General features: G+C 34.3%; 1 protein-coding gene and 1 non-coding gene across 10 annotated transcripts in view; both read right to left on the bottom strand.

Annotated features, from left to right (window-relative positions):
- Positions 1-12,242, bottom strand: part of Wdfy3 (WD repeat and FYVE domain containing 3) — a 268,012-nt gene that overhangs the window by 118,771 nt on the left and 136,999 nt on the right. For all 9 annotated transcript variants that reach the window (XM_074041845.1, XM_074041849.1, XM_074041846.1 and 6 more), the window contains 3 exons: positions 11,496-11,597; positions 8,652-8,845; positions 1,302-1,759 (listed from right to left, as the gene is read on the bottom strand). In XM_074041845.1, the coding sequence (XP_073897946.1) occupies positions 1,302-1,759; positions 8,652-8,845; positions 11,496-11,597 (754 nt within the window). The remainder of the gene's footprint in view (positions 1-1,301; positions 1,760-8,651; positions 8,846-11,495; positions 11,598-12,242) is intronic.
- LOC141411098 (U12 minor spliceosomal RNA) lies at positions 743-889 on the bottom strand. The gene has a single exon (XR_012435942.1). It is a non-coding gene; the product is annotated as a U12 minor spliceosomal RNA (small nuclear RNA).

The raw sequence follows: 12,242 nt of genomic DNA, 5'->3' as shown, positions 1-12,242 counted from the left end.
AGAGGTACACTAACTAGGATAAATAGAAAACAAGAGAAAAGAAGTTGAATCTGATCACACAAATTTACACAGCTTACTCCTTCAATCCTGTGCAATTCCATGTTGCCTGTCAATTAATAATAGGTATGCATTTTCTTTCTTACAATATCTGGATTTTCAAATCTAACTATTAAAAACTAAGAAATAATGTTTAAAAGCAAGAAATATCTTAGTAGATAGTCCATGGCAAAGTGTACAAAATCTACTAAAAGCTCTGGCTACTTGGTCTATTTATAGATACAATATAGAAACAGTTCATTTATTTTATGAAAGAAAACTACACAAACTGTTAAAAGTGATAGTGTTCAAAACACAAATTCGCAGCCTGACTACTCTTGAATTATTTTCAAAGTGGGAATTTTGGGGAAAAAAAAACCCCACAGTTGAAGCAATGAAAAGTGATTTAAGGAAAGTGGCTCTCCTTTCTCATTAGAACCTAGATTTTCCCAACATAAAATTTGTTATAGTACATTGTAATTGCTTATGTTTCTATACCAGCTGAAGGATAGCAAGGATCATGGTAGTCTGTACAGAGTAGAATCCGCAATAACTTCCTGTATAATGATTTGGCATGCAGCAGGGTTTTATTAAATACTTGTCTATTAAATGACTAAGTGACTCTGATAGGTTCTTGAACTTGGTGGTTCAAGACACTGGTATGTCTCTTAGGAAGTTATATCATTTTTTTTTTTTAAATAGGGGACGGGCAGATGACTACACCCAGGCATCCTGCAAAGTAGGTGGTTCACCTTAGGGGTAATCTTCCACTCAAAAATTCACGCTACATCAGTAGTGAGGATTTGAGCATCACCCTGAATCGTTATTTCCATTACTCATAAGTTTAAGGTATCATTTTTAAGGATTATGAAACATTAAGAACAGGCTATCTGCCATCTGTATGAAATATTTATCATCACAGCCATGTTCGCCTGTTGATAAACCAGTATCAATAACTAATATTTTTTGAGTAAAAAGGAAAAAAGAGAATAGTAATTATCACCAGTAAAGGAAACTCCAAAGAACTGTTCTGTAAAGCGTGATGAGAAGTAACTGACCCTGAACTTACAAATAATACATGGGCTTCCATGCTGAAAAGCTTAAGACCAGGGCAGTATAATATTCTCAAATACAGCCATGCGCCTCAGGCAAACAGGAAAGAAGATTCATTTTTGTCTTCCTTTGGGTTAACTTATAATTCAGATCTTAATGTTGAAGTCACAGTGAGTACACCCTGTAGATCAGAAGACAGAGCAGAGCCATACCTGTCAAACGAATCTGTAGCTACTTTGTAGAGATAAATAAAGAGTTTACTGCAGTGTCGCAGTGTGGGCGACACCGAGTCCATTGAGATCACGTCTTCCTCTAGCAGTCTCTGAAATGGCTGTGTGTTTGAAGGGAAGACATTCATGGCGCTTATTTTTCTTAGATCTGAGAAGCAGCCAAGAAACCGAACAGCATCTGCCAACTTCTCATACTGAATCTCTGTTTTGAAGAAATGGGAGTTGGCTGGCTCATAGCGCATGGCTGCAGTCAATGTGCAGAACACAGTGTGGAGAAGTTCAAACACTTGATTCTGGTTCACTTTCTCCCAGCCATTCTTGGGCGGAAAGCTCAAAGATCTTTCCATAGCAACGAGCAAGGATGTAATGTACACAAATCCTCCAACTTTCCTAAAAACTGTTCTTGAACGATGGCTTTCTCGAAGGACTGACAGGAGGGCCTAAAGGGACAAAAGAAGATGGAATAAACAAAATTCAAATTAAAAAAAAATCAAAACAAATACTACTGTATATGAATGTCAAAGGGGAATAGCATTCTGTGATCATCTGATGTGAATATTTTTGTTATTGACCCAGTAAGTAGTTGTATAAAGCACAACAAATACTTTGCTAGTTAAGAAAAGTTACACCAAGGCAAAGGAAAATTTCAGGTAGGTTTTATATATAAATGCTAGATAAAGCTCTTTTTATGCCTTTAATTGATAACACCATTAACAAATTTAGTGATTTTACTAAGATATTTATTACATATTCTAGTCCAATTTCAAACCATTATGATACCTATGATGGTGTATGTGTATAGAAACTGATTTATTCCAGGAAGGATCAGAGACAAGGGTTAGGGCAGCTAAGATCTGAGGTCTTTTGGTTCATGTAAAATGGCCATATTCTCATATTTTAGAAAGAGGGTTCACTTCTGAGGACTTATTAAGATAGTCTCTCTCGCAAAGTGAATTGGGTTCTGATGGCTAAAACTATGCCCTTTCCCAAGACAGCTTTATGTTCTAAGAAGTAGAACTAAAGTAAATAATCAAATCAAGCTTTTATAATTATCAGCTGCTTATCAAACTGTTGTACTTTTAGCTTCACTGTTATTAAAAGTAACACCTAATATTTAATAAGAAATTTACTGGGTACTAGCCAATAAATGTTTTCATGCATTATCTTATTTAAATATCTCAAAAATGCTATGTGTTAGTTACTACAGATGAGTATCCTTTTTCCAAAATGTTTGGTTCCAAGTTTTTTTGGATATTTTGAAATGTTTGCACATACACAGTAAGTACAAAAATAATTTGTTTCAAATGTACCTTATACATACAGTCTAAAGGTAATTTTATGCAATATTTTCAATAATTTTGTACATGCAACAAAGTTTCATAGTAGGGAATTTTCCATTTGTGTTATCATATCTGCACTCAAACATCTAGAATTTGAGATTTTGGATTCTGGGACTAAGAATGCTCAAACCATGTTAGGGTAGTCCCTTGGTATCCATGGGTATATAGCTCCAAGGAGACCACTGTTGAGGGAAAAACAAGAATCCACAGTTCAATACTCCAAAATTACTCAAATTTTGTATATATAGTCAGTCTGAACATCCATAACTTGAAACCACATGGAGTATCTCAAAATTACTCTTACACACATCAACATTGCTCACCAAAAACTAGATCATGTTTCATGTTCTTTATTATGAATAGTACAGATGTTTGGTTCATTTTTCTTATAACATGACCCAACTTCCACTAAAGATAAGTCCACCTTTCAACAAGTCTAAAATTTATACTTTATCACTTAAATTCAGCACAGCATGTGTTCTTTTTGGCTTGGGAGGATTATCATAACGTTTACCTTTCTTTTCTGGCACCATTTGCTTTTTGGGAGGCAGATTTTCACAAAATTAAGGATAGAGAAGCACTCAGTAGGTCACATAACGGTTTAAACACAACCAATGACAATGTGGAACTGAGAGTCTCCCAAAAGCATTTGAGCTGCATAATGTACACATGGAAATTAAAAAAAAATTGTTATTGAATTTCTTTTTTTTACTAAGGTTGATCAAAACTGCATGTAGTAAATCCATGAACCATGCAGGCTTTACTGTATTACCTCCACTTTGTAGACTAGGAATTAAAGTCCAACATGGTCAAATACTTTGCCAAAGACTTCCCTACTCATACACTTAGCCATGACATTATACTGCCCTGACCTGTAATTTGAAATCTGTTTTCATATACAACAGATCCTTTCCCTTTTGTTTCAGTACTTGTAACACAGCAGGTGGGTATCTACTATTTAAGACACATTTATAATCTTATCGGTCATTACATGTAAAAAAGTCATTTTATTAAAATACCTTTGTGAAGAAAAGGGAGGCTATACACTAAACATATATAATCCACTTTTGGAAATACACTGCTTCAGAAAAATTGCACATACCTATGCCAAAACTTACTATTAAAAAAACAAAAAGTATGCAAACTATATATGTAAATAAAATATAAAACCCAGTATATTCCTACTACTATATCATAAACAATTAGTTTACGTCTTAATAGTATTTGCGAATACAGCTTTTATATCTTGTCAAATTTAATAAACTGTGTTTATACTTGCAATGGTAACCTCTACTAAAACAAGCCTTGTTAACATAAAAAAAATTAAAATAACCTGACCTAGAGGTTAAATGCAAACACAGTCAGATATTTGATTTCAAATTCTGACTCCAACAACAAAGGGTTTGAACACACCAGTTATTCAACATTTCACTTAGGTAAAATAGAAATAATACTTATCTCATAGGAAATACAGGTAAAACCCTTAGCAGAGCACTTGGCATATAAGCCCATCACTTTTTGCAAAAACTCATGGGGGAAAATATGACAAGAGAGATATGTTATGAGAGAAGATGGCAGTGTTGTGTTCTTACACAATCTTATGTGCTACAACCTACTATACAACCAGACTGGCTGGTATAGCCTATTGCTCTGAGGCACTAAACCTGTACAGTATGTTACTATGCAGATTACTGCATGCAGCTTTAACACAATGTTAAACATTTGTGTGTGTGAACATACCTAAATACAGAAAATGTACAATAAAAACAGTAGGCAACAGGAAATGCTGAGGTTCAGAAATACCTACACATGGCACATGACTGTATTATTTTATAGATGAGGAAGGATATGCTCAGAGTTAAAGTAACATGTACGAAACTCACAGAATAAAGAGAAGGATTAGAAAAAACAGTACTTATGAACCCTTAGTTCAATACACACTGCATTATGTATTTCTGGAAGGTCCATCTCCTATTTCTTCAAAATTGGTATCTATTGACACTTGAGACATTCATCACAGTATAATCTCAGTGTTTGAAAATTTTTAAGTACCAGGAACAACTTAACTCTTGCTTAAATTAGTAAATGATAACAAGCATGAGACATCAATCACAGATACAATGAGATCTGGATGGTCAGTGGTAAAGTAGACAAATCCTTCAGCTAGATCACTTATATTTGGACAAATGAAATGCATACATTTTAAATGTTGAAGGACCTATCATGGGAGTTCAGGTATATGCCAAATAATTACCAATTAAATTATGTAAGTTGGAATGGAGACTCTGAGAAGTAGTTTTCAAGGTAGTAGAAACAAATGGAAACTGAAATCTCAAATCCTCCCTGCTACTTCCCAGCTCTAAAAATTTATGCCCTCAAAGCAGAATACAGAACTGGCTCATATTAGCCTTTAGGAGTCTGTTATCATCCTTTCAGGCATTTCCTAGTCAGTTATAAAACACAGTCATAATAAAAAACCAAGTTCTGTAAATTTATAAATAAATTATTTTAAAAACAAAAGTAATATTCAAAACCCATCACTTGCTAATTATTTTCTATAGGTTACCATTATCATGTTCTTAACTATCACATGTGGAAATACTATATAACAGGGCTACTGTGAACCTCCTCCCAATCTACATTCAGCAATAAACACATCAGATCCTGGAACAGACCTCAGTGGGAGTATTTACACCATGGAAAGCAGGAAATGCAATACATCAGGTTCCCCCTCCAGCATTCCTCAGGCCTGAGAGTCAGTTACTAACACCAGCCACAATAATAATGCCTCTAACTTATGGGTCAACTGACTTCCTCTTGTTGGGTTTACTCATCAATATTTTGCTTAATCCAATTAACAAAGTACCAAAAAGGGGGAAAAAATATGTTTAAAAAAAAACTAGCAACCTTAGTATATTTGAAGCCATTAATTTTCTTCCAACAGTCCATTCAAATATACAACTATTTCTCCAATACTGATACTCATATAGGTTTCCTTTTTGTCTAAGAGACGAATTATTGTGGTATTGCTTTAAAATAAAATGCCTAACTAAAATTGCCATTGAACTCAATCAAAACAGGATGAAATATACAACAGCATTAAAAATGCTAATTTCTCATTGATGATGAGAAATTTAATTGAATAGAAGCAAAAGGAAGTGCAATGATAATCCTTGTTATGTTTATGGTTGGAATGTGGTATGTAGGAGACCGGAATATGCCACCTTGATAAAGGGATTACTTTAAACTGGAGGCAATTAAGCAGCAGTTACAATAAAAGCTCTCTTCCTTTCCCTTATTTGCCTAATAAACAAGACATAAACAGACAAGGACATAGGTGTTCTCTTCCCTTCTCTACCATAAAGGACAAAGTTTGATCATGAAGACAAAGTCAGCTCCCATCAGTCTACAGAAGACACAGGTGGAATCTATATAACTGACTTTACTCACTAGTCTTTATCTAATACTTCTGTGCTTTCCCTAGAGTCCTCTTCTTCTGTCTTGACACTTCTCCAAAAATGTACGCTCTCTGTTGAGAAGACATCTTGTAGGTAAGAACTCTAAACTAGTCATTTTTCCTAGAACATCTCCCATGTATACTTGAGGTTTAAAGGTTATCTTCTGCTTGTTTTTTTCATATTAATCTGTCCTTTGTTGGTCACAGCAGGGTGGTTCCAGCTAAAAACTCAGGGTAGAGGGAAAATTATATTTTCCTTCCCTATAGGTGAGAGCACCAGGAGAGGAAGTTAGAGGGGAGGGTCAGGTTGTGAGGGCACTGGATGCCTGGTTAAAAACACTGGCTTTTCATTCTTTATCATTATTTTGACATACTTTTAGACTTGAAGAAAAATTTCAAAAATAGTTCAAAGAATTCCCAGATATCTCAGATTTAACAAATATTAACATTTATGTTATCCTTCTCTCTCCTTCCCCCCTTCCTCTTTCCATTCTCCTTTACTCCTAAAAGATTCCTTGTGCTTTGCCAAATCCCAATAATATCCTTTCTGGCAAGAGACTTAAGTTCAAGATCATGTGCCACCCTCAGTAGTTACTTCAACCTCTTTACTCTGGAATAGTTCCTAAGTCATTTCTAATTTCATTTAGGAAGAACACAAGCCAGTTATTTTGTAACAAGTCTCTTAATTTGGATCTATCTGATGTCATATAATTAGATTCAGACTATACACTTTTGGTAGGAAAAAACCCCCAAGAACCTGATGCTAAATTATTCATAGGGTTTGATACCTGAAGACACATACTACTCAACTTGTCCCATTCCTGGGAAATTAACTTAGAATATTTGGTTAAGACAGAATTCATTGTAAAGCTAGTATTTCATCATTTGAAATTAAAAATATATTTGAAGTTATAATTTGAGACTATATAAAATCCTGTCACTCCTCAAATTTTCATCTACCATCTTTAACAGACAGTCATGATTTTTACCTGAATCAATTATTACCATGACAGTTTGCAAATGGTGATTTTCCTTATTATTTACCTTTTAAATGTAAATGGGGGCTGTTTTTCCTCTCCCATTTACATATTTGCTTATATTATTCACTTATTTTCTTTAATCATTTCCTTACTTTTTGGCTAAATCAGATGTTTTAGGCTCATCTTGTTTCTTTCTCTGCTCAAGCCCTTGAATCATTAACCATTTCTCTAAGGAGTCCTGTTTCCTTACAGTGGAAAATGGAATTTAGAAACCTGGTGTCAATAAGCGAATAGAAAAATGACAATTCTAATGGATTTCTCAGCTTTACTCAGATGTTATTTAAATACAAAGAAAAGTTTCTAGCCAAAAAAAAAAAAAAAAGCGGGTGACTATGTCTCTTTTAATTGAAATTATTATTTATATCACATAAGTTCAAAGCACAACTCTGTAAAGAGACTACATGGGTTCAAATCATGGCTCTTCTACCTATTAAACATATATACTTGAGCACACTGTTAAGCAGTCTGTATCTCAGTTTATAATCTATAAAACAGGGGCCACACCTTTGTGGTACAGCTCTTGACTAGCACATCTATGGCCGATTTGATCTCTGGCAGCACAAAAAAAATAAGCAAATAAAATAAAAAATATAATGTAGGGATCCTAGTAGTACCTATCTTTATAAGAGAACTAAGTAAGTAGATGAAACAATACCTGATACATCAGAACCAGCCAATAAATGTTACCTCCTGTTAAAATTACACTGATTTCTGGTACTTGGAAAAACTGTTTTATATATTACTTTGTATTTTTACTTATCAATCATATCTTACCTGCATTACTAAGTTCACATGTAAATTAAAATGAAATGTTTAATTTTAGTTTGACTCTAAAAGCTTCTTAGATAGAAAAACCAGTGACTGCACTAATGTGAGAGAATGTGCATGTGTACACTTTGTAAAGCATAACGATGCTGTGGAAAGAATATGGGTATTGAAACTTGGAGGTCAGTTCTTCTACTTAAAAGTCAGTTATGCAAACACATCCCAGTTAAATGGCTTCTCTGAGCCTAAGTTTCCGCATCTGCAAAGTAGGGCACTACTTTATAGGATTGCTAAGAAGTGAAACGATAAGAGCATGAGTAAAATTTGAAGCATATTGTTTGCTATCTGCCAGTGTCTATTACTCTACTACATACATATATACATACATCATGTAACATTTTATTTCAAAGTTGTATAACATTGAATGGTTGCAACTGAATAGAAAAATGCATATTTGTTATTTATTAAGAGGCTATTCTTGGCTAATGTGTATTTTAATTTAAGATATCTCTTAGAAACCAAGATTACTACTGCAAGGGTTTATCAGCAGTAGGCCAATACCTCTTGAAAGAGATGAATGAATGGAGTTCTTCCAAATCCCTAACACAGTTGTGGGTACAAAGTTGTGGGTTTTGGCACTTAGGATTTTTAAAATCTCTAAGTATAAATGATTTCAAAAGAACCACAGATTTTAGTAGTAAGAAAGTAGACACACAATTGTCAAGCTTACCCTTAAAATGTCAGTCTTCAGCTGCAGTTCTGTGGGTGGGGCTGAATGCATTAAGCCCAGGAGTGTGCCCATGTCATCGTCCCCATTTGGAGAGAGCACCAACTGCTGGATAGTCATCAGGGCATGCTGCCGGCATTGAGGGTACTTCACTATGTTGTGCGCACATCTTGCACCTCCAAACTCTCGGAATATTCCTTGAAGGAGGGAGAAAAAGTTCACTCTGGGATAACTTAAAACATTCTAAAGACAAGCCAGATGGATAAAATCAATTTCTTCTGTAGGTATAGAAATTCTAAAGAATGCAAGTAAAACCTACCAGGCTATTTTACCTTTAATGTTATAACTCACAGCTTGGTACAATGGGCTACTGGAAGAGGCGAATGCACACTTGCTGTAGATTTTCTTAAAGTAAGCTTAACTCCCTGATATATTCATCATGTCCAAATTCTGCAAATCTAGAAGACCCTACACTAAAAACAACTTATGTAAAAGGGTTTCAGATGAACAAAATCATAAATAAATGAGATTTAAACTGAACAGTGTTTTTAAAATAGTAGCAGGAAAAGAATGAAATAAATTACCATGGGAAAAATTATAAGGATTCAAAGTAGAGCACAAGAACAAAAAAGACAAATCTGTAAAACATCAGTCACCATATCGCTCCAAAGTCTTCACACAGATGAATTTATTGAATCCTTACCCCAACCATACAGAAGTCCAATATCATACAGCTAGTAAGAGATTTATGTCTACATAGCCCAGCTCCATAGCCTGTGCTCCTGCTCACAGGTGATATTGTTCTCACATCAAATGCCATCCTCAACTACAAATAAAAATGGGCCAAGTGACATAAATCACTAATTGGATTCCCATTAAGTTACTCCTATGTCCTTTATGCTTCTAGAATACTTCAAATATACCTCCATTGTCAAACACTCTTATTATTGTTTATATGTCTAGTCCCCTATGAAACTTGATTTATGCTTCAACAAATACCTGTTAAGTGCATAACGGACAGCAAAATTTGCTAGAGTGGCCACAGTCCTCCCAATGTCGTGGCTTTCTATTTGCTCACTTTTTAGGAATTATATGGAAGCAATTAAGTCAAGTGCTTAAGATGCAGTACATGAAAAGCTGGAAGTGGAGATTAAAGCCTGTAATCCCAGCACTCAGGAGGCTGAGGTAGTAGGACAATAAGTTTGAGGCCAGCCTAAACTGCACAGCAAGTTCCAGGAGAGCCTGGGCTACATACGGAGATCTTGTCTCAGAAAAACAAAACAAAGCAAACAAACAAACAAAAAAAACTAGACTTAGTACAAGGATCCAGTTGTGATGGTGCATGCCTGTAATTCTAGCACTAGGGAGGTAGAGGCACTAGAAACCTGAGTTCTATGCCAGCTTGGGCTACCTACTAAGACCTTGCCTCAAAAAACCAAAAGAAAAAAAATGATAGGATGTTGTACCTGGAATCTGTGATCCTTTGAATATGTGAAGGTTCAGACTTATAGACCTGCTGGGTACCAGTTAGGTCCCATTACAAGATCAAAATGGCTAATATCTTTTGAATACTTACTATGAGCAAAGCACTGTTTTAAGTACCTCAGATCATACGGCCAATAACATCTTTCTTAACAAGGAAAAGAAAGACATTAAGAAAAAATCGTGAGGAGAATGATGGAGGGGATGAACCTAACTATGACATACTATTTTTGTAAATGTCACAACGTACCCCCAGTACAGCAATATGATAATAAAAATAAAATTAAGTTAAAAAAATCCTTCCAGATGTAAATAAAAAGCAAATATGCAGGAAAAAAAGAAAGAACTGTGCAAATGTTTGGCACCATGGGAGATGAGTGAATGTGTCATACAGATAAGCTTTTCATTCTCTACAATACTACAATAGCCCAATCCTTTCCCATGCAATTCTATGTCACATCATGACCAGCTAATTTGCCAAATAAATTCTCGTTTGTATATTTTTATTATGGTTCTGAGTATTTCAGTCAACTAATCTAGTTAGAAGAAATAAGGAAATTATCTATTATTCAATAGATAAATGTTACTACAGTGTGCAATAAACTTCAATCATAGTCATTGTTTCAATTACCTACTAAATTCATTCAGTTCTGGCTTGGCATCTGCCAAAATTATATTTAAATAATTAGTTACATGATTATATGTTTATCATTCCCAATTAGATTGTAATTCTCCTACAGTGAGACTTATCCTTGCATCTATAACATCTAGCATGGTGCCTTGGACACAGCAGACTTTAAATATGTTGAATGTTGACTTTCTCTGCATTCAGACAGTCATGCATTTGTGCAGGTATCGTTTTTAAAAACAACACTGACATTTTATAAATACAGCTGGACTGTCTACTAATTATAGGGAGAAAAGGACTGAAGAGAAATTGAGACAAAAGATAAAGTAGAATAATGTAATGAAGTATTTTACCTGAGGTTTTAACATTAAAATACTTTAACTTGTATTACAAAATTTAAGAAAATCACCGTATGAAGCAAATGTTTTGGAAAAAAATTTAAATAAGCAAATTATTTGAACAAGAGTGTATTTTGTAAGTAAAAGAAAACTACTTTGAAGAAAAGGCACACTATAAGAAGCAATAAAAACATTTTGAAATATTAACAGTGTTAGCTGTTTTGTCATTAATATACTTCTAATGGTCCAAAGTATTACATTTTTAGAGATATGACTGTCCCGTAACTGAAACAACACTTGTTCCTCCAGGTACAGAAGCATTTCACAAGCAGAAATCGCTACAGCACATACAATCATAAGTCATCTCCCCAAGCATTTGTTTGTGGCTTTTCTAATTACCTGCATTTGTGTTTGATCCTTGAAGAAGTACTGTCAAGGCCTCCATAACCAAAAGAGCCAGGTGTTTTTGGTCTTCAATTGAACTGTTGTTTCTTGAGTCCCCTAGGAAATAAATTCAAAGGCCCAATTCACAAAAGTAATAAGCTTATTTTTTCTTGAGTCAGTTATACTTAAGTAATTCCTTCTAACATTTCTTTAGCACTCACATTTACCACTGCTACAACTGCTAAAATATAATTTTGAAAATGATACATATGTCTTAACATTTGCCAAAAGTAGGCACAAAATCAGTGTTAACAGATTTTATTTGGGTATGGCTAGAGAGTTATCTAATGAACATTAAAAATGAGGACACCAAGTTAAATGCATCCTTCTCATGGGGCTTCTAATCAGGGCTGTCAACAGCAGAATGCTAGATTTTCATGTACCAAAAAGAAAGAAAAGTATATGACCAGTACAATTTATTCAACTTGTATTCACTCACATCTAATACTAATTGTCAGACATAAATATGTGTATGTAACATCACTAAATGGATATGTAATCAATAAAAACACTATGAGATATTTGCACATATAATTATAGTTAATAATTAATAATAGTTCTAATTTCTAGGAGTTTTTTTGTTTATAATTCTCTCTTAGAAAGTAATAGACACTAGTAAGTGGATCTTACATGCCTTTCCTAAGTTTTTACCTTATTTTAAACTTTCTTCTATTGCAAGGACATAATTTTTTCTAGGCTCCC

The sequence above is a fragment of the Castor canadensis genome, chromosome 9 (assembly GCF_047511655.1).
Source record: "Castor canadensis chromosome 9, mCasCan1.hap1v2, whole genome shotgun sequence".
NCBI classification, from domain to species: Eukaryota; Metazoa; Chordata; class Mammalia; order Rodentia; family Castoridae; genus Castor; species Castor canadensis.
The sequence above is the reverse complement of the archived record's forward strand: the minus strand, read 5'-3'. Positions and strand labels throughout refer to the sequence as shown.